The 27,166-nt window shown below is 49.3% G+C and overlaps 1 protein-coding gene across 1 annotated transcript in view; it reads left to right on the forward strand.

Moving 5' to 3' along the window:
* The first annotated feature begins 2,342 nt into the window (after positions 1 to 2,342).
* The window catches only part of PHLPP1 (PH domain and leucine rich repeat protein phosphatase 1), a 174,137-nt gene continuing 149,313 nt past the window's right edge, over positions 2,343 to 27,166 (forward strand). Inside the window, exon 1 of the mRNA XM_075314835.1 lies at positions 2,343 to 3,416. Within this exon, the coding sequence (XP_075170950.1) occupies positions 2,543 to 3,416 (874 nt within the window). The 5' untranslated portion in view covers positions 2,343 to 2,542. The remainder of the gene's footprint in view (positions 3,417 to 27,166) is intronic.

The following is a 27,166-nucleotide window of genomic DNA, read 5'->3' on the forward strand; positions in this document are numbered from 1 at the left end:
TAGAAGATGTAAAGGTGTTGATGGATTTTTAGTTTGAAAGCCTGTCTGACCTGATATGTGGATTTGCTGGCTGTGAGGGGTTGATATGTGTCAAATTCCCATTAATTATCCATTATTTAATCTTGGACAACAGAATTTATTCACCAAACAATAATTATTTGTGCAGACGGCAGGATAATTCATAGGTGCATTGTGGGTAGCAGTCTAGTTTCATCACTTCATGGGGGTTCCTTGATGAAGACCCCATTATTGACCTGGTGATTAACTGGAAGAGTGTCCCATCTCATTGGTGGACTTAGGGAGGCCGTAGACATTACAAATCCAGCATCAGTTTTGTGACTGCAGTTGTAACTGTCTCTGAATGTACATGTGTTATTGATTGATGGAGTGAGGAAATTGGTCTGCCTGCTGGAGGCTGGTGAACGTGCTAATTTCTTAGTAAAGGAATAAGATTTGTTGTGCCCAGGTCCAGTCTGGACAGTCTTAATTTCTGTGTCTGGCATCTTGGCTGGTGGCTTTTCAGGGCTTGTACACGCCAGAGGCCCCAAGGTTGTCATCTGCAGACGTGAAGACTGCCCTGGTGTGGCTGTAGGAGGTGAACTTACCACTGTACTGGTCATGTTAGCTATGTGTTATGCTATGTGTTATACCAGTTGTACTGTATATGTTAATATGTAATGCTGATCGCTAGTTGCAGGTTCCAGGTGCACTAGAGCGGACCCCTTAGGTTAGGTCCACATTTCCGTTGTTTATGATCAGTCACAATCAGCCTCTCTGATAAACAACGCAATCAGTTTGGCGGATTAAGTTGTTCCCATAGACTTGTATGAGCGGCGGATTGTGACTGATGACGCTGCGTTGCATCCGCCTGACTGATCAGTCATGGAACGACTGACCGTCGGGCAGCAGGAACGCAGCATGCGTTTTTTGAGCAGCGGAATCCTTTTGATTTTGTTGCGCATGCTCTCTCTCGGCGGCCGAACAATCAGCTGATCGCTCGGCTAATGAGAGCGATCAGCTGATCACCCTGCGGCTGGCTAATGAGAGCGATCAGCTGATCGTTCACAATAGCCGGCCGCCGGCTTTTGAGATCGAACAGATGATCTCCCGGCGGCCGGCTAATGAGAGCGATCAGCTCTCTCACGTATTTACAAAAGGAATCCGACAATGAATTCTATTCTTGTCATCCGTTGTACAACACATCAGTCACAAGCGTCAAGCAACGCATGTGACTGATGCAAAACAACGGAAATGTGAACCTAGCCTTAGTGGGTGGGCTGGGCTAGCAGCGGAGTGTAAAAGACAGGGTTAAGTGGGAAGTGACAAATGCGAGGAGGAGGAGGACAGTAGGGAGGTCTCGGGAGTGTTCAGTATTGGGTTCCAGTTACAGAGGACATGGTCTTGGTGCTATCAGGGTCTGGAAACCCTGAGATAACCTCACGAGGTCTGGAGCCTACGGCTCACCCAGGCGGGTTTAGTCGTTCGGCTATAGAGCGTAGGTGTGAGGAAGAGTAGGAAAGGAGACACGGACCACGGAGTTTGAGGATGAGATCCAAGATAGGACAGGTGGAGGAGCAGTACCCCAGAAAAAGAAAGGTAAAGAAGGTCATGTCTGCCATAATGATGTGAAGAATAGAAGTAAATTGTTCTGGTTGGCCAAGTGAACTCCAGTAAGTGTCATGCACCCACCCGAAGCCACATCTACTCACAGGGTCTCCTTGGTGAAGGAGTGCGGCGTGTGAGCGGCCCGGAGACCCAATCCGTCATGGCTGTCACAGTGGACAGGGCAGAGTGCTTTACTCATTGCTATAGACTATACGATGCACGTAAGCGTCAGTATATGGGCAACCAAAAGCCACATTTTACCACTGGCCACAATGACATCAGATTGGCAGGCGCAGCCATTTTTACTTTGATAAACAATATCTGACAATCATCATCTTCACGTCTATGGCCAACAATACTGATGCCACATCGCACAATACCGTCTTTACTGTGTAATGTCTGTGGCAGAGGAGGGCTCCCAGGACCACAGCACATGGGTACCGTGTGGAGGGTACAATGGGGCCGCTCTTCAGGTTACCTGTACCAGAGCATCCTGATGACACACACCCCTGCTACTTCCCTCCCGAGTGAATGGTTTCATCTATCAGGCCGTAGACCACACGACATGGACTAGTCTATTATCACCTAGGAGGTGTGCACGCTCGCTGTAGCTCATCGCGAGGAGCCCCTCTGAGGAGATTCGCCGACACCCACACCCTTGACATTCCGGGCGGCCCCGGACTACAAGTCCCGAGCTGCACCGCGCGGCCGTCAGTGACAGGCTCTCCAGGCTGGATGCTGGCCCAGTGACAGGCCGCTGCTTAATATGCATGAGGCTGGCAGCAGGTCACACCCCTCGGTGTGTGGAGTGGCGCGGCTGACGAGCTCCAGTAATTACTGACGGAGCGCTCGACACCAGCATCACCTCCATGATGGAGCACCGTGCAGCCGGCGCTGCCTAGCCGTGGCCCCGTGGGATGCGCCGGGCGTAGAGCCGATGCTCGCTCTGGAAGGTTCCGCCTCACAGTCCATGGAGCAGCCGGCGGCGGATGGAGAGAAGCCGCGGCCGGGGATGGAGGGAGGCGCCACACTCGTGCTGCCCCCGGCCGGGAACGGCTCCTCCGCCAACTCCGCGCTGCTGCTGAGGAGGAGACGGCGGCTGAAGAGGAACCTGTCCGCGAACCCCCTGGGCACGGCCGCCCCCTCCACCCTGGGGCCCGGCACCCGCAGCCTGGACAGGAAGACGCTGCTGAAGTACCGCCAGTGGGTGCAGCTGCAGCCGCAGGAGCGCGAGTGGGTGCGCGGGGAGCTGCGGAGGGGCTGCCTGCAGATCTACGAGCCGCGCTCGGCCCCCGGCCTCCGGCCGCTGCTCTGCACCCTGGACACCACGGCCGGAGAGGTGGCGGCCCGGCTGCTGCTGCGGCCAGGAGGAGGCTCGTCCGCCGTGCTGAGGGTGCTGGGCCGGGCCCCTGATGCAGCAGACGGCTCCGGGACCTGGCTGGGCCGCCCAGACTGCTGGGACCCCGAGGACGGGACTGGGGCGCCCCCGGAGGACGCGGTGTGCCAGGGCCTGGAGCTCTTCCACTGCGGAGCCGCCTCGTCCTCTTCCTCCTCCTCGGTGGAGGAGCTGAGCGCGGAGCCGCCGCCCGCTGTCACCGTCCGGCCGCTGGGCCATGTGCACGGCTCCCTGTACGAGCCCGGCTCCCTCTACGTGCAGCTGCATGGGGACAGCGGCCGCAGGCTGGAGCCGCACGAGAAGCCGCTGCTGCTGCAGAACGATTACCTCTTCCAGCTGGGCTTCCGGGACCTGTGCCGGGTGCAGGAGGAGGGCATGGAGCCCGAGATCGGCTGCCTCATCCGCTTCTATGCAGGTAGGCAGGGGAAGGGTGGCGTTTGGCTGTGGGGTGCCCTCCCTGGGGGGGGGTTGGCGTTTGGCTGTGGGGTGCCCTCCCTGGGGGAGGGGTTGGCGTTTGGCTGTGGGGTGCCCTCCCTGGGGGAGGGGTTGGCGTTTGGCTGTGGGGTGCCCTCCCTGGGGGGGGGTTGGCGTTTGGCTGTGGGGTGCCCTCCCTGGGGGGGGGGTTGGCGTTTGGCTGTGGGGTGCCCTCCCTGGGGGGGGGGTTGGCGTTTGGCTGTGGGGTGCCCTCCCTGGGGGGGGGGTTGGCGTTTGGCTGTGGGGTGCCCTCCCTGGGGGGGGGGTTGGCGTTTGGCTGTGGGGTGCCCTCCCTGGGGGGGGGGTTGGCGTTTGGCTGTGGGGTGCCCTCCCTGGGGGGGGGGTTGGCGTTTGGCTGTGGGGTGCCCTCCCTGGGGGGGGGTTGGCGTTTGGCTGTGGGGTGCCCTCCCTGGGGGGGGGTTGGCGTTTGGCTGTGGGGTGCCCTCCCTGGGGGGGGGTTGGCGTTTGGCTGTGGGGTGCCCTCCCTGGGGGGGGGGTTGGCGTTTGGCTGTGGGGTGCCCTCCCTGGGGGGGGGGTTGGCGTTTGGCTGTGGGGTGCCCTCCCTGGGGGGGGGTTGGCGTTTGGCTGTGGGGTGCCCTCCCTGGGGGGGGGTTGGCGTTTGGCTGTGGGGTGCCCTCCCTGGGGGGGGGTTGGCGTTTGGCTGTGGGGTGCCCTCCCTGGGGGGGGGTTGGCGTTTGGCTGTGGGGTGCCCTCCCTGGGGGGGGGTTGGCGTTTGGCTGTGGGGTGCCCTCCCTGGGGGGGGGTTGGCGTTTGGCTGTGGGGTGCCCTCCCTGGGGGGGGGTTGGCGTTTTGGCTGTGGGGTGCCCTCCCTGGGGGGGGGGTTGGCGTTTGGCTGTGGGGTGCCCTCCCTGGGGGGGGGGGTTGGCGTTTGGCTGTGGGGTGCCCTCCCTGGGGGGGGGTTGGCGTTTGGCTGTGGGGTGCCCTCCCTGGGGGGGGGGTTGGCGTTTGGCTGTGGGGTGCCCTCCCTGGGGGGGGGTTGGCGTTTGGCTGTGGGGTGCCCTCCCTGGGGGGGGGTTGGCGTTTGGCTGTGGGGTGCCCTCCCTGGGGGGGGGGTTGGCGTTTGGCTGTGGGGTGCCCTCCCTGGGGGGGGGGGGGGTTGGCGTTTGGCTGTGGGGTGCCCTCCCTGGGGGGGGGGGGGGGTTGGCGTTTGGCTGTGGGGTGCCCTCCCTGGGGGGGGGGGGGGTTGGCGTTTGGCTGTGGGGTGCCCTCCCTGGGGGGGGGGGGGTTGGCGTTTGGCTGTGGGGTGCCCTCCCTGGGGGGGGGGGTTGGCGTTTGGCTGTGGGGTGCCCTCCCTGGGGGGGGGGGGTTGGCGTTTGGCTGTGGGGTGCCCTCCCTGGGGGGGGGGGGGTTGGCGTTTGGCTGTGGGGTGCCCTCCCTGGGGGGGGGGTTGGCGTTTGGCTGTGGGGTGCCCTCCCTGGGGGGGGGGTTGGCGTTTGGCTGTGGGGTGCCCCCCCGGGGGGTGAGGGGGTTGGTGCTGGCTGTGAGGCTAGGAGAAGTGACAGATATGGGTCCATGAATATGGAGCCTGTTGCTTCATTCACGTCATACAGGTGGCGCCCTGACAGACCCCACTATAGTTATTGGGGTCTGCCAGGTGACTAATATCTCTTCAAAGAAAACTGTATGTCATAGGCTGCAGATGGCACTGCCAGGAGCATGATAGGTGCCCCCACCCTCGTTCTACTACAGTCACTGGCATGCTGTGGCATTGATATTGCTCCTTGTATTTTGAGGTGGGCATTACTCCAGTGACTGGCATGTAAACCCATAGCGATGTGTGGGTGTGACGTTCCATGCCCACTAATGAGTGGCACACGCAAACCACAGCACTAGTTTGCTGCCTTTACCCTGACACTAGTAGGGAGGTATTGGGGTACAGTGCCCATTGGTACATGTGAATGCCACACAGCAGGTTAGAGGACAGGTTCATGAGTTGCTGTGGACTCTAATGGTCACCTAGCGGAGTACCGGGGAGACTGCGCCGGTTACCAGCACAAGTCGGTGGTGCGGTAATCATTAATGAAGATACAAATATTTGGATGTGGCTTGGCCTTGTGTAATAGCCTGTCACCTTCACTACCTGGGTATTCGGAGGATGGCAGGAGAACTTGGTACATAGATCAAAATCCAGCGGCTTTTTCAGGGTAAACCAGGGCCAGCGTCCCGAGAAACGTACCGCCTGCAGCTGCTGTCCTCTGGCTTCTAATGTGGAGTAACAGGCCCCAGATTCCCCTCTCTTCTGCCCATCTCCAGGCACAGCAGAGATCTGATGGCATCTGTGTGTGCTCCTCAGGCCACAGAGGAATGTAGGGGTGGGGTGAGTGAGCTCAGGCCTTCATTTTAGTGGTCACACGTCTTCTCAAACTACATGAGTCTGTAAATGGGTCGTCTGAGAGTGCCCGCAGACAGCGCATAGAAATGGGCAAGGTGTAAAGCTCCCCTTCCCCTGTGGTGGTGCTCTAGGGAAATAAAGGGACGTTGTACACCCTCAAAATGCAAATAGGGGAATTGGTTCCGAAAAATTCATACCAGTAATATCCATTTTAGTGTTTGCAGATTATTATTGCGCCATTTATTCCATGGCGCTTTACAAGTGAAAAGGGTATACATAAAAAAAGTACAATGATGAAATTCCCTTTTAGTCCATATGTAAATGAGGACAGTCCAGAGTCTCAGTGCTCTTAAGGCCCCGTCACACTAAGCAACATCGCTAGCAACATCGCTGCTAACGAACAACTTTTGTGACGTAGCAGCGATGTTGCTAGTGATGTTGCTGTGTGTGACATCCAGCAACAACCCGGCCCCTGCTGTGAGGTCGTTGGTTGATGCTGAATGTCCTGGGCCATTTTTTAGTTGTTGCTGTCCTGCTGTGAAGCGCAGATCGCTGTGTGTGACAGCGAGACAGCAACAACTAAATGTGCAGGCAGCAGGAGCCGGCTTCTGCGGAGGCTGGTAACCAATGTAAACATCGGGTAACCAAGAAGCCCTGTCCTTGGTTACCCGCTATTTACCTTTGTTACCAGCCTCCGCCGCTCTCACTCTCAGTGCCGACTCCTGCTCTGTGCACATGTAGCTGCAGGACACATCGGGTTAATTAACCCGATGTGTCTGTAGCTAGGAGAGCAGGGAGCCAGCGCTCAGTGTGCGCTGCTCCCTGCTCTCTGCACGTGTAGCTCCGTGCGCTGGTAACCAAGGTAAATATCGGGTTGGTTACCCGATATTTACCTAAGTTACCAAGCGCAGCATCTTCCACGCGGCGCTGGGGGCTGGTCACTGGTTGCTGGCGAGCTCACCAGCAACTCGTGTAGCGACGCTCTAGCGATCCCTGCCAGGTCAGGTTGCTGGTGGGATCGCTGGAGCGTCGCAGTGTGACATCTCACCAGCAACCTCCTAGCAACTTACCAGCGATCCCTATCGTTGTTGGAATCGCTGGTAAGTTGCTTGGTGTGACTGGACCTTTACACCCTCTGATTTACATATCTAGCAATGTCCCTGAGCTTGACTGACTGCTCTTGCTTTGTCACAGCGAGTGCCCCCTCAACTCTAACCCCTGTTCCTGTGCATCCACCCTGACAGTAGAGGAGCCCAGTGTCAGGCATAATCTGCGTATGCGGGCACGCTCCGATCTCTGGCTCCTCTCTGAAGGCATGAAGGTATGATCCGCTGGGCTCCTCCAGTATCAGTGTGCACACACAGCAACCGGATTGGACTTTAGTGATCTCCTGCTGTGAGAAACTTACCATTATTAGATGTTCACTTCTTAGACAACCCCTACTCATTCCCCCGTAAAAATAAATAAGCCTATACTGACCTAGTGCGGCTGCAGTTCCATCGATGTCTGAAGTTGCGCTCCTGGGGCCTACATGACATTGACACACAAGTCCCGCAACCAATCAGCACTGTTTTCCTTCACCCCGCCTTCAGACATTTGAGGAGGATGTGAGCGCTGTGGTGACTTCCTGCTCCAATGTCTGAAGGCGAGGGGAGAGGAGGCCGGTGCTGATTGGGCACGTGTGTCAGAACAGTGTCATGTGGGCTCCAGGAACGTGACTCCAGGCATAGCTGGAACCACGGCCGCACCTCAGTTGAGTATAAGCTTATTTATTTTTGCGGGGGCGTCAAAGGGAATAAGTAGGGGTTGTCCAAGTAGTGGACAACCCCTTTAAATCAAGGTACAGTTCTAGAAATGCAAATTAGAGAGCATAACTGTCCCATGAGACATTGGCTATCCCATGAATGCAGTGAAGTGCCTTCATTTGCATATTGAGTAAAAGTTAGTTTTTCTGCAGCTACAAAGGGTACGTGCCCACGATCAGTGTTAGGCTAAGTTCACACTTCCGTTGTTTTGCATCAGTCACATGCGTTGCTTGACGCATGTGACTGATGCGTTGTACAACAGATGACAACGAAAAGAATTTCATTGTCGGACTCCGTTGTGTGCTGGGGGCGGAGTTCGGGGGGCGGAGCTGAGGACGTCAGTGCCGCGGTCTGCATGGCTGGGGACAGGTGTGTGTGTGTGTGTGTGTGTGTACATGCGGAGTGCGTTAGGGGGTGGAGCCAAGCGGGGCCGTGGAGCTGAGGACTTCAGTGCTGCGGGGACTGCAGGGCTGGGGACAAGTGAGTGTGTGTACACATGCGAAGTGCGGGAGGGGGGCGGAGCCGAGTGGTGAAGTGTCGGCCTCCTTGCACACTGTATCCAGGGTAAATATCGGGTATAAGCAAAGCACTTTTTGCTTGGTTACCCGATGTTTATCTTGGATACCAGCTTAGCGCGGGCTCCCTGCACCCGTAACCACTGTAAATATCGGGTAACTAACCAAAGCGCATTGCTTGGTTACCCGATGTTTATCCTGGTTACGGGAGCAGGGAGCCAGAGAGAGAATGCGCAGCAAAATCCTACGGATCGCGCTGCTCAAAAAACGTTACAGGCTGCGTTGCTCCTGCCCGGCGGTCAGTTAAACGACTGACCGCGACGCAGCGGATGCAACGCAGCATCATCAGTCACAATCCGTCACAAATAGAAGTCTATGGGGAAAAACAGGATTCCTGCAAAATATTTTGCAGGATACTGTAATTCCTCTAGGCGACGGATTGATGCAAAACAACGGAAGTGTGAACTTAGCCTTAGCAGCGTGTTTTTCCTGCGTACAAAATGCAGCATTGCACAGTGTATGGGATGAATAGAGATCCCATGCCCACTGTGCCTCTTAGACGCTTCCGTAATCTGGCATGCAGCGCGGGTTTCCCAGCCGCAGCAGATCAATTTATTCTTGTGGAGATGAGTGTTCTGAGCGGGAGAACAGTGACAATACGCTGCATTAGTAATCCTGGGAACGGACGCTGTGTTCTCCATTACAGGACACTAGTGTCTCCATAGGAGAAACATTGCATCCAGACCGCCAGGAAGCCGGATAAACCATAAAATGTATAGTTTCTATATTCCCCTAAATATGACAATCTGCCTTTAAAGACCCCAGTATGTACCCTCTTACGCTTTGCTGTCGGGGGGCACTACTGACAAATAAGGATTGTCTGAAGTGCCCAACTTTATTGACTTGCTGTAACCAATCTCTATTCTATAGTATTCCCTATAAAAATAGTGTCTGCCATGTATCTTGTCGGCTGGTTGGGCACGTTCAGTACATGACCACATCGCCTACTCATGGTGAGCCATCTTTGCCCAGTTAGCCAATGCCAAAATTGCTCCTGAACTACTTGGGAAGCTTCGTACAGTGAGTGTGTTTGGTTTTGGAGCATAGCCCGGTGAGCCCTTACTAAGAGCATGTTTCTTATTTTGGCCGCCCCTTTTGCATGCTGTAACTTGTGTTGGATGAATGAGGCGCCTTTCCCTCGGTTAGGTTTCCTCTAGTTTGCGGCTAGACCTCGTGCCCGTCCCATGTACATTATCTGTTGTGTAAGGTTGTCACTTGAGATGATAATTTGCAGCCGTCTGGAGGGAATTAGCCGTGGTGCTTGTTCATGATGCTCATAAAGTAAGTGAAACGAGCTGCGGACCTTTCATTTTCCTGTGAGCTCGAAATCCCGATAAAGTGAGTCATTCCAGTGTATAAATGCAGCGCGGGTGATGGAAGTGATCTGTAAACTCTTATGTAATCTCCGCCACATACTGGAGGGTTCATTTCTGTATGCCCGGCGTGGACAGTTTATAAGAATCTGCCAGAAACCACTATAGAGACCGAGTGACAAGAAGATTCCATCCAAGGACCACAAGATCGTCCTGCTGGTCTTACCACCAAATTTACTGGGGGGTTTATGTGAAGATATACTTTAAATTATCGCTTACCATTCATCATGTACTAATACCGTGTTTCCCCGATAGTAAGACACCCCCGATAGTAAGACGTAGTGGGGGTTTTGGGGGGGTCGGCTAATGTAAGACATACCCCGAAAGTAAGACGTAGTAAAAATTTATTTATTTTTTTCTCTTCTTTACAGTACAGTTACAGCGGCTGAGCGCTCAGCTGAGCGCCCTGACATGCAACCGGCATGTGACAGCTCTCAGCTGAGCGCCCCGACTTGCCGGCGGCAAAGCGCTCAGCTGAGCGCCCTAACATGCCGGCGGCTGAGCGCTCAGCTGAGCGCCCTGACATGCAACCGGCATGTGACAGCTCTCAGCTGAGAGCCCTGACATGCCGGCAGCAAAGCGCTCAGCTGAGAGCTGACACATGCCGGCGGTCTGGCGCTCAGCTGAACGCCCTGACATGCCGGCGGCTGAGCGCTCAGCTGAGAGCTGACACATGCCGGTGGTCGGGCGCTCAGCTGAATGCTCGGCTACCGAGAAATGTTGAAATGTTGCAGTAATGTTGTCCGTGGTCCATCAGGACCATGGACAACATACAAAATCACGCAGCCTCAGTGCCCTCATGTGCAGCCGCTGGTGGTTAAGTTTCCTTAACTTGCGGTACACTTAGGGCGCAATCGCGGCAAGTCCCCATACGGTACATTGCATGGAGACTTGCTGCGATTGGTGTGAGATTTTTTCCAATATAAGACATATCCCGAAAGTAAGACATAGTGGCACTTTTGGGGGTAAAAAGAATGTAAGACACTGTCTTACTTTCGGGGAAACACGGTAGTTTTGGTTCTAAATGATCCTAAATTTTATGTAAATTGACGGCTGCTGCAATGAGTCGGGTCCATTCCTGGAACTCTACTTATGTAGTCTCTCTGATGTGGCATAGTTTTAAGCGACAGTCACCTATCTTACAAAATGCAGCAAGCAGCCCAGTAAGTGATATATCGCTGAAATCAGGGTCTCTTCCCCCTACATCATGCTGCTTTCAGATGGGATAGCAGAAACCTGAGGAGTTTCCCTTTAAGGGTGTTGCATGGGGGGCTATCTTATTGATATCTTATCTTTACAGTAGGAGACTGGTGGGGGTCTGACACTCCGTTTCCCACCCACCAGCTAATATCTACTCCAGTAGGAACTGGTTTTCCTCAGGAGCAGCCCAGAATACCCCAGCTCTGCACATTAGTGACTGCTGCAAACTACTATAGCTTATCTCCCATTATCTTAAATATGAGCTTCCCATCACGTTTACTTTTGAGAAATGGCTATAGGCTTCTATGTAATAAAACGTATACCATGCGGCATTACATAACACATCTGGGGTATTTGTACAGAGCTTCCTAATTATATGCATTTCAGTTTAGTAATTTTATATATTCTAGTAGTGCTCTCAAAAAATGAGCATAAAGGATTATTCCCATCTACTTCTTATTAAAACTGGCCTTCATGCTCCTGATATTAAGTGCAAGGTTAATAAACTTTTTTCCCGAATTCTGTGAGGAAAGGAAAAAAAAAACCTAACATCTTGAAATGTCACACCATTTTTGCACAAAAAAGCAAAATTTTGTGGTGGTTGTGGTTTTTTTTTTTTTTTTTTTTTTTTTTTATACACAACATTGGCCACCGACTGGAGTAACATTTCTGGCAGAGACAGCAGTTCTAAGATGGGCCTGATTCATTAAATGGCATACGCACCTTCCTTCAGCGGTGTTTTTTTATGAAAACTGGCGAGCGCAGCGCCACTCTTTGGGTCTGTTTTTTCGCCTTTTTTATGGTTTAACCTGCCGCTGTTGCTGCGTAGGAGTAATGGCCGAACTTGTGCAGGGTATTATATGCTATTTCTTGGTGAGTTTGTAAGCACTGTATTGAGGCCTGGACGTTTTACAAAATTTACATAGCAAAAGGTACAAGTTTATAACGTATTTAATTTGGTTTAAAAGGGGCCACAAAAAGTACAGGAACCTTGCTAGAATGCAGCCCAGGAGCTGCAGAGGGGGAAACTTTTAGGTTTCAAGCTAAATTTCTGATGACAGGTTCCCTTTAAGGCAAAGATCCTCACCTGCTGGCAGCATCAGTTCAGACAAGTGTCCTAAACAGTCACGTCAGTCTTGGGCGCCCATCCCCAGCAATCATGAATTTTTATGCCAGTAATACTCGACTGGCATTGACCTGAACTTTTTTTTTTCTCATGTTACCCTTAAGTTGAAGCTGTCATTTCAATGTCCATAATTCAACCATTAGTGATGAGCAAGCAATACCATGCTTGGATGCTCTGTACTCGTAATGAGCAGTTGGATGACTTGAGTACCTGAGTATAATGGAAGTCAATGGGGGACTCGAGCATGTATCTGGAAGATTTCTTTGAAAAATGGAGTGTTCCCTATGGAGTGTTCCCTATGGAGTGTTCCCTATGGAGTGTTCCCTATGGAGTGTTCCCTATGGAGTGTTCCCTATGGAGTGTTCCCTATGGAGTGTTCCCTATGGAGTGTTCCCTATGGAGTGTTCCCTATGGAGTGTTCCCTATGGAGTGTTCCCTATGGAGTGTTCCCTATGGAGTGTTCCCTATGGAGTGTTCCCTATGGAGTGTTCCCTATGGAGTGTTCCCTATGGAGTGTTCCCTATGGAGTGTTCCCTAGCGCATAATGGAAGTCGCGTCACACCCATCCAGGCATCCAACTGCTCATTAAGAGCATGGTAGTGCTCGCACATCACTGTGAACCACATCTCTGTGGACACCAACTAGTGTCTAACCTAAAAGTGGCCGTACACATCAGCTTAGAAGCAGGTTGATGGCTGAACAACCATTGACTGAATCATCGGTTGGTTGATTGTTTTCGCAGGCAGTCATATACTGTATGTTGGCCAGTAGTCATCCAAACTGGCAATACGTGTTCAACGACACAGGGTAAAGGATGAATGATTTTCATGAGAATGTTCTTTCAAAGAAACATCTCTTGTGAACTCTAGGAACAGTTGCCAATTTTTTTTTTTGGACATCTGATAAAATAATTCCATATTTTTTATGGACACATTGGGAAACCATATTAAGTTTTCTTAAGATTCAAATCCTGAAGTGCCTTGCATTTTTTTGTTTTTCTATGGACAAGACAAAAAAGTGCCGTATTTTTATGGACTGTCCTGGATAATCTGGAGGACTGTCAGCTCAGGCTAGGAACGTTCTCTATGAGTGAAATGGGCCCTTGTCAGTAAAGGTCCAGTCACACTAAGCAACTTACCAGCGATCCCAACAACGATAGGGATCGCTGGTAAGTTGCTAGGAGGTTGCTGGTGAGCTGTCACACTGCGACGCTCCAGCGATCCCACCAGCAACCTGACCTGGCAGGGATCGCTGGAGCGTGGCTACACGAGTTGCTGGTGAGCTCACCAGCAACCAGTGACCAGCCCCCAGTCTCCTAGTTACAGCACACATCAGGTTAATTAACCCGATGTGTGCTGCAGCTAAATGTGCACAGAGCAGGGAGCAGCGCACACTGCTTAGTGCTGGCTCCTTGCTCTCCTAGTTACAGCACACATCGGGTTAATTGCCTGATGTGTGCTGCAGCTAAATGTGCACAGAGCAGGGAGCAGCGCACAATGCTTAGCGCTGGCTCCTTGCTCTCCTAGTTACAGAACACATCGGGTTAATTACCTGATGTGTGCTGCAGCTAAATGTGCACAGAGCAGGAGCCGGCACTGGCAGTGAGAGCAGGAGACTGGAATCAAAGGTAAATATCGGGTAACCAAGGACAGGGCTTCTTGGTTACCCGATGTTTACATTAGTTACCAGCCTCAGCAGAAGCTGGCTCCCTGCTCACTGCACATTAGTTGTTGCTGTCTCGCTGTCACACACAGCGATCTGTGCTTCACAGCAGGACAGCAACAACTAAAAAATGGCCCAGGACATTCAGCAACAACCAACGACCTCACAGCAGGGGCCAGGTTGTTGCTGGATGTCACACACAGCAACATCGCTAGCAACGTCACAAAAGTTGTTCGTTACCAGCGATGTTGCTAGCGATGTTGCTTAGTGTGACGGGGCCTTAACTGTAGTCTATGGGCGCCTTTCTGTTTCTCCTACAGTAGATACTTGCTTTTTACGTCGTGCCAGAATAAGTGAATGAGGTCTGTTACAGGAGGCTGGTAGATGTGAGCGCTGTCCTCGCCCAGGGTATTATCAGTCATATTCTTTGACTTGAGGCTTCCAGTCTGAAGTGAACACATTGACTGGTGGTGGGACGGCTGTGAATTGCTCTCGGGTTATGTTCATTCACATCATCCCTGTCAGTGAAGTTTAGTCATACTTTTGTTGTCATGTAACCTAGCTAGGGACCGTATTTCCCAGTGGAAATCTGACTTGTTAAATGCCACAGGTTATATTTGCACATTGGTGAAGGTTAATGCAGCTTATGTCATAGGAATGTAAATGTAGTCGTGCACCATTACTATTCTGCACCGTTCTGGGCTCCACTCACCTGCTTCATTCTAAATCTGGATCAATGTCTACAGATGATTCAGTGGCAGCGTACACAATCTCTGCTGAAAGCAGAGATATTTGAGGAATGCTACGTGATGAGCAGAAGACTTTCTTCTCTCCCCTCCTCCGGAATGCATGGAATCTGCTCACATACACTTGCATGGAAATGGGTTTGTTCTTTTGCTATAATTTTGTGAGCTGATTACGTTTCTCAGTTGAGGTTGGATCCAGGCATTGTGCCAGCTGTCGCCAAATCTGAACAATCCGCAGAAATTAGGACCATATGTGACAACCGAGTAATGTTCGGTTACTGATTGATAAGGACTGCATTCTCCTTGCATGTCTAGAGGTGCCCCATCTTGTAGATGTCTTATCAGTGAGACAATGTTATCCTTCCAGGTGTTGGTGGCATCTTGACTGTGAAGGAACGCTGCAGCACCCGGCCTGTTCTCTGGTCACATACGCTGAGCACTTAGAATGATTAGCTTCACGATACATATTAGGCTCGCGTTTAGGCTGAGACCTACTTTGAGGTTTCCATCTAAATACCCGAAAAAGTGGCACTCAGATGGAGCCCCCTAAAGAGGAGTTCAGTGTGATGGCCTCTGTCCTGCCGGTGTCCATCTTGTCCAGTAAGAGGTTGTGCACAGTGGGTTTGTGCCCTCCTGCCCTTGCCCCGCACTACGTGTGACTTGGTCGCCCCCTGTAGGTCTCGACAGAGCGGATTGATCAGTGCTGCAGTTGTTGACACCTGTAATTTTCCAGACCTGTATGGCCAAGTTCACTCCTGATGTAGGTCGCTGTGTAAGCCGAGGTGCAGGAATGTGCTGTGTATTTAGTACCATGAAGTATTCTTGTTTGTGCTTCAGACATATGTACAACATGTAGCCATCCCAGTTCAGTTTGCCTGGTGTCACCTTTCAGAAAGGGACCTTTTGCCGTAGTTGTCACTTGCTACAGTACAACTTGCAACTTCATTTTTCCGAGTAGGCAATCAGTAATCACTCATTTGACACACCACCATGACAGGACATCGTTCAGGAAAGAGTGACTGCTATGAGATTTCCATCAGTAAGGAATTAGAAGCGTTGGATCTTTTCTTTTTTTTGGGTACGTTCACAAACTGCTTGATTCACTTTAAAAACAAAGCTTGAATACTCGTGTGAATAAACCCTGGAAAATCTGGCCCCGTTTGACCTGGTGACTGGTCCTCTTTAATATGTATAGCCACCATATGTAAATGACCCTGTTGTCTTTATTATCTCTATAGGGAGACGTGCCTCACATTTCTTTAGTAAAACTCTGCTCCACCCAATTACTGACCTTGATTCCTGCGTCAGCACCGACACTGCTTCCGGATACGCCAGGTTTATATAATAACAGTGTCATTTTATACAGGTTTCCTTATAAATAACCCATTGTCTAGGTGTGGGGTGCATCCTTGTGCCAGATTCACATGTCTCATGACCTTTCCAATGCAACAAATGTGACAGTGGGAAGAGGCACGACTGTTCTTTTTGACTTATTTTAAGCACCACTCCATCATTTTGTTTTATTTCAATGCTAGAGTGGTGCTTTTTAAATCCAAGTCCTCTGTGCCTAGTTTTATATTCGCCTCCTGCCATCTTAATCTTTTGCCAGCGTTGCTCCGGGGCTTCCGAAGATCATGACTCCACGTAAGTCTATGAGAGCCTCATTCTTGCTCTTGTAGAGTTACATTGAGCACTTGTGATATAACTTCTGACTTCTGTCCAGTTAAAGGCACAAGATGGTGGGCTCATTAGAATATTGGGGGCAGGGGACTTAGGTTTAAAGCGCACAAATCAGCAGGATTTTCCTATATGACTTAAAGCCAGTGCTATACTGGCGCTATCATGCTGATTCTATATATATACACCTTTACTTGTGTTTCTAAACCATTACATTCTAGCTGACAAGTAAAGTTTGTAAAACAAGCAGCTTCTTGATTGGCAGCTGATGGCTGGGATGGATATTCATAGTGATTCCCGCCCCTTGATTGTCTGTCTTCCCCTTATCTGTTATTTATGCTAATTATATTATAGATGCGTTTTAATTAGTGGCTAGAAGGACCTTTGATGTCATGCCCATGGGACCAGAAGGGCCTCAGCCAACAGAAAAATGTTGCTTCCTGTGATCAGCTATGTTGACTGAGGGCCTGCCCCTTCTGGTCACATGGGTATGACATCAGCAAAGGTCCTTCTAGCCACTAAAAAAAAGGTTCTATAATAAAATTAGCATACATAATGTGGAGGACGGGCAGGCACTGGAGCAGGAACTATGAATACCTTCCCCAGGTATTAGCTGATCGGCAGCTGCTGCCAATCAAAAAGCTGCTCATTTTGCAAACTTTACTTGCTTGTGTTTCTAACACCTATACATCCTAGCTGACAACTAAAGGTATGTGTAGAATCAGCATGATAGTACCAGTATAGCACTGGCTTTAGGTTATATAGGAAAATCCTGCTGATTGGTGCGCTTTAAAGCACCACTCCAATGGTGAAAAGAACAAAGCTGGAGCGGTGCTTTTAAATAATGGACTTATTTGGGGCAAAGACCAACAGGCGCAACCTGTCATGTGGAGCCTAAAGAAGGGGCTCTGAGTCTATACTGATGTTTTTTGCTGTCAGATTCTATACAAAATTGGCTAAAAATATATGGTGCACAGTTGTTTGGATGTATGGTCCCTACTGAGACACTGGGTCTGTGGGTGAAACCCATCTGCCATTGTCCAACCTCTCCCACAATTTTATATTTTTTTGTCTTCTGTGTGGTGCTTCAGCCTGACGTTTTCCTGTAATGGAGGATAGACAAGTGTTTTGTTCCTTTGAAGTAAAGACATTAGGTGATGTGGTGTTTCATATGCCGTGTAACCAATTTAGTTGAAATGTAAGAATCAGAGGCAGGAGGGTAGCTGAGCTCTTCTGGGGGTCTTTTACTTGCTTTGATATCTAGCCGGCAGGAAGGCTGAATCACGATCATTCACAGGCTTGCATGAAATCTGACTCATTGCCAATTCTATTCATCTCCTGTGAACGCGGGAAGCTCTCTGAATTCACTGAGAGGTGCAGGAAACAGTGCAGGGTTTGTTTTGCTGTGGTTTTTTTTGTCTTTTTCCCTATAGCCTAAATTCCTGGGATCCACCCCATTTCAAAGCACCAAGAGCGCAGATGTACCGGGAACATGATTCCTCAAACGATTTGTCAACTTAGTGTTTCCCAACGTCACGAGAAAATGATTGTAGTGCACGACTCTGGTATAATAATTTTTAAAAAATGCTTCTGTTAGCGACTTGTGAAGTCTGTACAGACTACTGTAAAATAAGCGCCTGCTTGTCGCTCTCAGCGTCGTCAGTGCGAGCGCTGTAAACCATAGATACTCGCTCACACACTAAAGCCTGGCCATGGAAGCAAAATGCTGTATATAGAAGTGTAGCCAGGAGTGCTGAGTGCGGGCGGTCCGTACTGCGGGCTATTGGAAGAAATCACAAAGTCATTTAGAAAAATGATTATACTGTAATCTTTCTGTTGACAGGATTAGTATGTAATACATCTTTACATCTCCAGAATACAGTGGAACCTTGGTTTCCGAGAACAATCTGTTCTGGGAGTGTGCTTGTAAACAAAGTTACTCGTCTAGCAAAGCAAAATTTCCCTTAGGAAATAATGCAAGCTCAGACAATTCGTTCCAGAACTTGTTCAATGTCCCATCCTGGTCCCCTATTGTGCCATTCCACATGCATACAAACACACATACACACACACGAACACACACACACATTCTGCTCACCTTACCTTCCATTCAATCGCTGGCCTCCTGGTTCTTGTAGTTCGCCAATACAGGATGTGTGTCAGGTAACCATCGCGACCGATACCGGAGCTTCCGCTGCCAGAGCGCTGACGTCAAAGGCAGGAGTCGCTTGCCTCTGGTCAGCGTGCTGACTTTGAGTAGCGGCTGACGGCAGAAGCTCCTCCCTCATCGCGATGGTTACCGATACACATCCTGTGCCAGCGAACTACAAGAACCGTGAGGTGTGTGTGTGTGTTAGAGCGAGTCAGAGCGCAGTGAAAGTACGGAACGAGAAGTGTGTGCGATGAGTATTTTGCTCGTACAGCAAAGCTTGCTCGTAAACCGAGTTACAAATTTACAACAAGCTTTGCTCGTTAAGCGGAATACTCGCTAAGGCTGCTTTCACACTAAGTTTTTTTTTTTCATATTTGTCATGAACGTTTTTTTTAACGCAAAAACGGATCCAGTGCAAATGCGTTTTCATTTCAATGCATTTGCAATGGACTTGCGTCATCATGCGTTCACCTGCGTTTGCGTGCGTTATAGTAAGGATCCAGCGACTTGCAGTTTTTTAACTTTTTTTCAAAAACTCTACTTGTAGCGTTTTTGAGCTGCGTCCAAATACTGCAAATTGCTGGATCCTGACTATACTGCACGCAAACGCATGTGAACGCTGGCATGCTGATACAGGATCCTGCTTGCTCTACTGAGCATGCCTAGAAACCAGCCTCGGGTGATCAGTCTCTCTCTCCCACTCCCTCTCTCCCCCTCCCTCTCTCTCAACTCACCCCCACCTGACAGCAGAGGACGCTCGTAACCAAGGTAAACATCGGGTAACCGGTCTTAGTTACCCGATGTTTATCTTGGTTACGTGTGCAGGGAACAGGCATCCCTGCTCCTAGCAGCTGCAGACACTCGTAACCAATGTAAATATCGGGTATCCAAGCAGGTTACCTGATGTTTACCTTGTTTACGAGCCTCCGCAGCGGTCAGATGTCTGTTCCCAGTCTTTCACGTTCAGTTCCTCTCACTCCCGATCACATGACTCCAATGCCTGCCCATAAACTTAAAGTGACAGGATCCTGCAAAATAACACATGCGTTTTTCTTTGCAAAAACAGGATCCGCTTTTGCAGCAAAAAAAGTTCATGACGCGTGCTTAAAAAAACGTAGTGTGAAAGCAGCCTAACTGGGTTACTCGTTAACCGAGGTTCCACTGTACTGTGTATCATTTGATTAAACTGTGGAAAATGAGCCAAAATAAGTGGCTTGAAAAATCATTCCGTGAACGACTGCTGTATATTCTGCATGTAGTGATGGCTGTCATCATGCATTACAGGTGAGCGGATTTTTGTTGAAGGGGGGGGGGGTGTTGCTGTTTTTTGTTCTGGGTTTTTTTTTTCTTTTGCTTTTTGTTTGTTTTTATTTTAATGGCTTTTCTTACACACTAATTTTTCCTTTTAGTTCAGCCCAAATTCCAAAAATAGTTGTGCCGCTCTGTAAAATGTAAAGAAAACGAGAATGCAGTGATTTAGAAATCTTATAGCCACATTTTATTCACAGCACACATCAGAAGGTGAAAGCTGAGACGTTTCTATAGTCCATTTAGAAGAATTAACTCATTTAGAAATTGATGGCAGCACCACATCTCAAATGTTAGGACAAATTTAACAAAAGGCTGGAAAAGTAAATGGTACTGATGGGAAAATAACTGAAGGGTGAGTTTTCAGGTTCGCTCACTCTTGCGTATAAATATAACAAGTGCAATCCGATGATAAAATTGGATTGCACTCAGACCATTGTTATTCAATGAGGCAGTGCTGATCTGCTTCCCCACCTCTATTCGGCTTGAGGGAAAAATTTGTAGCATGGTCGCGTAAAACGGCTGAGAAAAGCCAGTGCAAGGCAAAAAATGGACGTACATCTACCATCCATATGCCATTCGATTTCCCTGTAAATAACTGTTGAATAATAGCTGCTAAGGAAAAAAAACACACTGCAAATGAATGGCATACATAGGCTAGGCGAGAAAACAAATTGCACACTCGCATGACACTCGTACGACTTTTCTGGACAAGGCTCTGCCTTTTTCAGTAAAAAAAAAAAATGTCAGTGAACCCTTTAACACTAGAATTACTGGACTCGTGACACCTATATAGAAATACATGGTGCAAAGTAGTCAAAATGACTACCCCAGTAGTTCTAGTGTTAAATAAGTCACCTGACTGTATAAAAAAAGAGCATGTTAGAGAGACAGTCTCTCTTAAGCAAAGATGGTTCATCATTGTGTGAACTACTCTGCAGTCCCAACCTTTCACCAATAGAAAACAAGGACCTGGGATCTTGAGCGACTAGAATTCTACATCAGACAAGCATGTGACAACATTCCTGTCCGAAAACTCCAGCAATTGCTCCCCTCACTTCCCAGCCATTTAGAGAATATTGTACACAATGGTGGACAAGGTCATGTCCCAACTTAATAATAATAATAATAATAATAATATAATATTTATTTTTATAGCGCCATTTATTCCATGGCACTTTACAGTGAAAGAGGGTATACGTACAACAATCATTAACAGTACATAACAGACTGGTATAGGAGGAGAGAGGACCCTGCCCGCGAGGGCTCACAGTTTATAGACTTATTTGAGATGTGTGTGGCTGTCATGAATTTTGAGTTAATTTTCCATTTCATTTGAAATAATTCTCACTTTCACCTTCTGATCTGTGTTCTGTTGAGTAAAATATGCCCATAAGAGCTGTCCAAATCGTTGTATCCTTTTTTTTTTTTTCACACATCCTTTTTTTTTTTTTTTCTGTTTTTGAGCATTTGGTGGTATTTGTTTCCCTATCACAAAATAAACATTATTTTTTTTCCCTTTTTCTTAACTCTTGCTGATCTGCTTTGGGTACTGCAGTATTGTGTAGGTTTCATCTCAGAACCCTTTTTCGTTCTTTGCTAGCATGGTGGTTTACAGCTATTGAGGTGTATCCCATATGTACAGAGTGTAGTTTTCTTTCTTTCACGTGACTGAATGCACCAACTTTCACACCCCCTCTAATTTAAAGGGAACCTGTCAGCAGAAATTTCCACTAAAACCTAACAGATTCCCCCTCTGCAGCTCCTGGGCTGCATTCTAGAAAGGTCCCTTCCAGGGATGACATCCCTTTGTCACGTGATAGGGGCGTGTTCAAAATACTATCACGTGACAAAGGGACATCATCCCTGGAAGCAGCCCATACAGTCTAGCATCTACACTGAGCACAGTGTGACCGCTGGAGAGGTTTGCGCGCTCACGAGATTATGGGCGGGTACTTGCTGATAACAGTCACAGTCCCGCCCATAATCACTTGCCTGCGCACACGTCACCAGCAGTCACAGTGCTCAGTCCCGTGAGACTGGCACTGGGCATGCGCGGGGATGGCTGGAGCAGTGGGCGGCGTCCAAAAGTATGGAAATCAGCGATGGGGGCGGCATACAGGACCAGGAGGCAGAATAACGGCCATCAGGCTGCCCGCCCCCGTGTCAGATTTATAGAATCCGAAGCCAAAAAGGTACCTCTTTATAAACTCTTTTTTTTGGTCAGAAAGGGGGCACAATAATAACAGGGACCTTTCTAGAATGCAGCCCAGGAGCTGCAGAGGGGCAATCTGTTAGGTTTTAGGGGAAATTTCTGCTGACAGGTTCCCTTTAATCTCCCTTATATTACACGCTTAAATCATATTTATTTTTTCAGTCGACTAATCTTTTTCTGATGTAAAATAGTTTTGATATTTGAAAATTTAAAATATTTTCAGGGCAGCTAATTGTCCTGCAGCGGCTTCACTTAGGACTAAACGTTCTGTTCTGCAATGCATGTAAGGCTGGTTTCACACTACGTCTTTTTAACATCCGTCCTTAACGTTATTTTAGCGGACAAGCGGATCCAGTGCAAATGCGTTTTCATTTCAATGCATTTGCAATGGACTCGCGTTAACATCCGTTCACCTGCGTTTGCGTGCGTTATAGTGCGGATCCAGTGACTTGCAGTTTTTTAACATGTTTCAAAAACGCTACTTGTAGCGTTTTTGAGCTCCGTCCAAATACTGCAAATTGCTGGATCCTGACTATAACGCACGCAAACGCAGGTGAACGCTGGCGTGCTGATAGACAGGATCCTGCTTTTGTACTGAGCATGCCCAGAAAGTACTGAGCATGCCCAGAACCAGTCTCGCGTGATCTGTCTATCTCTCTACTCCCTCCCTCACCTTCTCTCTCTCTATCTCTGTCTTTCCCCCTTCCTCTCTCTCCCACCTGAGAGCTGCGGACACTCGTAACCAAGGTAAATATCGCGTAACCACTTCTCTTAGTTACCCGATGTTTACGTTGGTTACGCGTGCAGGCAGCCCTGCTCCTAGCAGCTGCAGACACTCGTAACCAAGATAAATATCGGGTATCCAAGGCCGATGTTTACCTTGGTTACCAGCGTCTGCAGCGGTCAGAAGCCTCCTCCCAGTCTAGTTCCCCTCACTCCCGATCACATGACTCCAATGCCCGCCCCTAAACATCCAGTGCAGGATCCTGCAAAATAACATATGCGTTTGCATACGTTATTTGCTGTAAAAGCAGGATCCGTACTTCCGCTAAAATAACGTTTTCAGCGGATGTTAAAAAGACGTAGTGTGAAACTAGCCTAAGGCTGCTTTCACACTACGTTTTTTTTTTTTTTTAACATGCGTCATGAACGTTTTTTTGCTGTAAAAGTGGATCCTGTTTTTACAAAGAAAAACGCATGTTATTTTGCAGGATCCTGCCACTTGAAGTTTATGGGCGGGCATTGAAGTCATGTGATCGGGAGTGAGGGGAACTGAACGTGATAGACTGGGAGCCGGCATCTGACAGCTGCAGATGCTGGTAACCAAGGTAAACATCGGGTAACTAAGAGGTGCTTTGCTTGGATACCCGATATTTACCTTGGTTACGAGCGTCTGCCGCTCTCGGGAGGGGGAGAGGGACTGATCACGCCAGGCTGGTTTCTGGGCATGCTCAGTAGAGCAAGCAGGATCCTGTATCAGCATGCCAGCGTTCACATGCGTTTACGTGCAGTATAGTCAGGATCCAGCGAAAAACAGTATTTGGACGCAGCTCAAAAACGCTACAAGTAGAGTTTTTAAAAAAAGTTAAACTGTAAGTTGCTGGATCCTCACTATAACACACGCAAACGCAGGTGAACCCATGTTGACGCGACTCCATTGCAAATGCATTGAAATGAAAACGCATTTGCACTAGATCAGTTTCTGCGTTTAAAAAAAACTGTTCATGACGCATGTTAAAAAAAAGTAGTGTGAAAGCAGCCTTAATGAAGAATGGTTTCTCGTGTGTTCAGCACGATCTGGGGAATTTCCAATGAGCGTTCTCCTTGAAGTAATAATCTGATCCTTTGGAACGACCTTGCTCTTAAAGGTATTTGTTGTGTCTTGACTGCGGTCTGTACAGTCCAGTGTAGGAATAGGACCCGACACAGTCGTGTTGCTGCTGGCATGTTTTCCACTAAAAACCTGTTGAACTGCACTTCTCCCTGGTATTCGGTGTTTGTTTTTCTGGTGCAGCTCAGGAAGCGATCAAGATCATCTGTTTTGTGAGCAGGTTCAGCTGAAGAAGTCATCCGTGACTTGTTATATAGTGAACTTCCTGTGATCCTGGTTATAATGGCTCCTATTTACCTTAGTGATTATCAGCGAGGTGTCATTAGGATACAGAGCTCCATCTCGTATTCTTGGAACGGTTGCAAAATGTAAGATCTAAAATTCTAGCATCACTTGACGGTATTTTATATAGGCAATACTGTTCAATATACAATCCAAATAATTGAGGCACATATGGCAGCAGAATGCACTAAAGCCACCCCGTCCTCTCCATATACAAATTGGTTGTGACGTCTGTGTGCCCTGAATTAATCTTGTTCTCACAGAGGTAAGCCATTGCCAGAGGAGTTTGGCAGTGGCTCTCTAATAGGGAACACCGGAGCACTAGGGCGAGCAAGCGCTCCTGTGTATGGGAGGGCCAGTCCAACGATTGTTCAGCCAACAGCCATATAATGTATACGGCAGGATTTAGTTTAACCCCATAGCGACGGCCTAACGTCTCAAGACGTCGCAAAAACAGGGTACTTACTCTGTTCCGACGTCTTGAGACGTCAGGCCGGAAAAAGCTTGTAGCGCCCCCCCAGTGACGAAAAATCTCGGGTTTCAGCTACCGGAGGTAGCTGAGACCCCCAAGATTATGAATCGGGGTTTTTTTTTTTTTGGCCCCCGATAATGTGATCGCCGGTATACACCGTATACCGACGTACACATAAAAAAAAAAAGGCAAATAATACTGATTTCTTTCTCATCGGACATGATCAAACATGTCCGATGAGAAAGAAATATAATCCTTTAGTGCCCCCAAAGCCCCCGGTACCGGAGAAACCAACCCCCACCCCCACCGGACATCCAAAATGGCGCCGCCGCGCGCCGAAAACTGCCGCCGCCGGCTCTGCATTCATTTCCCTCCGATCTGAAATGATCAAACATTTCAGATCGAAGGGAAATGTCCTCCCCCTGATCCCTCCTCCGGTGCACCGGAGATCTCTGGTCCCCAGAGCCCCCTCCGGTTCTCCACAGCGCTCCCCCTTCCCCCCTCCGGAGCATGCAGGATGTCGGCGTGCAGCGGCCGCATTCATCCTGCTCTTTCTGCCGCATGTGACACGTCACATGCGGCAGAAAGGTGTCCCCAGGTCCCGCCGTCACCCCCTGTCACTCCTCACCCCCCCCCCCCCCCCAGCCCCAGCCCCCGGTCTTACGTTACCTGGCGGCTGTTGCTGCTCCGTCCCCGCGATCACTCCCTCGGGAAAGCTGGCGGCGCATGCGCAGACAGTGGCTGTCAGCTGGATCCCTGCAAGGGACGCTGACATCGCTGCTGCACAGGCTGCTCCACTGTAGACCGGGGGAGAGTGAGTGCAGTAATCTGCAGCCACACTCCTCACATGGAGTGACTGCTGTTCCAGAAAATGGGGGGTACGTTCTGTGAGCGTACCCCTCATATTCTGGAATGAGGTTACTGCAGGTCACTCTGCCCTAGGTTGGACCGGGGCAGTGTGAGTGCAGTATTCTCAGATTACTGCACCCACACTGCTCATGGGGAGCTTGCTCTTCCAGAAAATGGGGGATACGTTCCCTGAACGTGCCCCCCATATTCTAGAAGGTCCAGAGTCGCCGAGGGACCTCCAAAATGGATTACAGCGACCGAAATTTATTTATTTTCAATAAATTGGTGAAAAAGGAATGTTTCCGGGAGGTATTTTTTCAAATTTTTTTTTTGTCTTTATTTTTTTCTATTACTGACTGGGTTAGTGATGTCGGGTATCTGTTTAGATGCCGTGACATCACTAACCCCAGGGCTTGATGCCAGGTGACATTACAGCTGGTATCAACCCCGTATATTACCCCGTTTGCCACCGCACCAGGGCGCGGGATGAGCTGGAGTGAAGCGCCAGGATTGGCGCATCTAATGGATGCGCCACTTCTGTGGCGGCTGCGGCCTGCTATTTTTAGGCTGGGAAGAGTCCAATAACCATGGCTCTTCCCACCCTGAGAATACCAGACCCCAGCTGTCCGCTTCACCTTGGCTGGTGATCTAATTTGGGGGGGACCCCACGTTTGTGTTTTTTTTTTTTGTTTTTTTAAAAAAACGCCTGGGGAGCCCTCCAAATTGATCACCAGCCAAGGTGAAGCTGTCAGCTGTGGTTTGCAGGCTACAGCTGTCTGCTTTACCCTAGCTGGCTATCAAAAATAGGGGGGACCCCACGTCGTTTATTTTAATTTTTTGGGGGGCTAAATACAAGGCTAGGCACCCTTTAGTGCCACATGAAAGGCACTAAAGGGCGCCAGCTTAGAATATGCAGGGGGTGGGACGTTATATATGTTTGACATCTATCCATTCATCCATTGTAGCATTTTACGCTGTGTGCCCACAATCAGGGTTTGCAGCGTTTTGGGCGCAGTGTTTTCCCTGCATCCATAGCACTGCATTGTGCAGTAGAAGCACAGTGGAAGGATTTTTAGAAATCCTATGCCCAATGTGCTTCTTTTCTCCGCAGCATAAACCGACCTGTGGTGCAGCTTCCCGAGCCTCTGCATGTCAATTTATGCTGCGGAGACAAGAGTGTTGTCTGCAGGTAGCATAGAGCTCCACAGCAGCCTGAACCCAAATCGTGGGCATGGGCAGCTGCGTTCTCCCGTGGACAACACTCACATCTCTGCAGGAAGGCTGACACTGTGTACTAGACGCCGTGTCGCTGGATCATGGCCACATAGCCTAAAAGCGAGAAATTTGTTGCTACAGCAACATTTTTGTGAAGTACCTGTGGATTCAAAATGCTTACTATACTCCTGAATAAAATCCAGTTTCCAAAATGGGGTCACTTGTGGGGGGTTTCTGCTGTATAGGTACCCAAGGGGCCCTGCTAATGTGACATGGTGCCCGCAATTTATTTCAACTTTTCCAGAATTCAAATGGTGCTCCTTCCATTCCAAGCCCTCCCATTTATCCAAACAGAGGTTTTTGGCCACATGTGGGGTATCCCTGTGCTCATAAGACATTGGATAACAACCTGTGCGGTCCACGGTTTGTTGTTGCCTCTTGAAAAAGTAAGAAATATGATGCTAAAGCAACATTTTTGTGAAAAAAATGAAAATTTTCAATATGGCAACCTAAGCTTATCAAATTCTGTGAAGTACTCTTGGATTCAAACTGCTCAATATAAACCTAGATAAAAGCCTTGAGGTGTCTTGTTTCCAGAATGGGGTCACTTGTTGGGGACCTCCACTGTTTAGGCACCTTAGGGGCTTTCCAAATGCAACATGGCGTCCGCTAATGATTCCAGCCAATTGTGCAGTCAAATGGCGCTCCTTCCCTTCCAAGCCCTGCTGTGCACCCAAACAGTTGATTTTCATCACACATAAGGTATCAGCATACTCAGGAGAAATTGCACAATAAACTTTATGCTGAATTTTTTCCTTTTACACTTGTTAAAAAAAAAGCTACCTGGTTG

Source organism: Anomaloglossus baeobatrachus, chromosome 6 (assembly GCF_048569485.1).
Source record: "Anomaloglossus baeobatrachus isolate aAnoBae1 chromosome 6, aAnoBae1.hap1, whole genome shotgun sequence".
NCBI classification, from domain to species: domain Eukaryota; kingdom Metazoa; phylum Chordata; class Amphibia; order Anura; family Aromobatidae; genus Anomaloglossus; species Anomaloglossus baeobatrachus.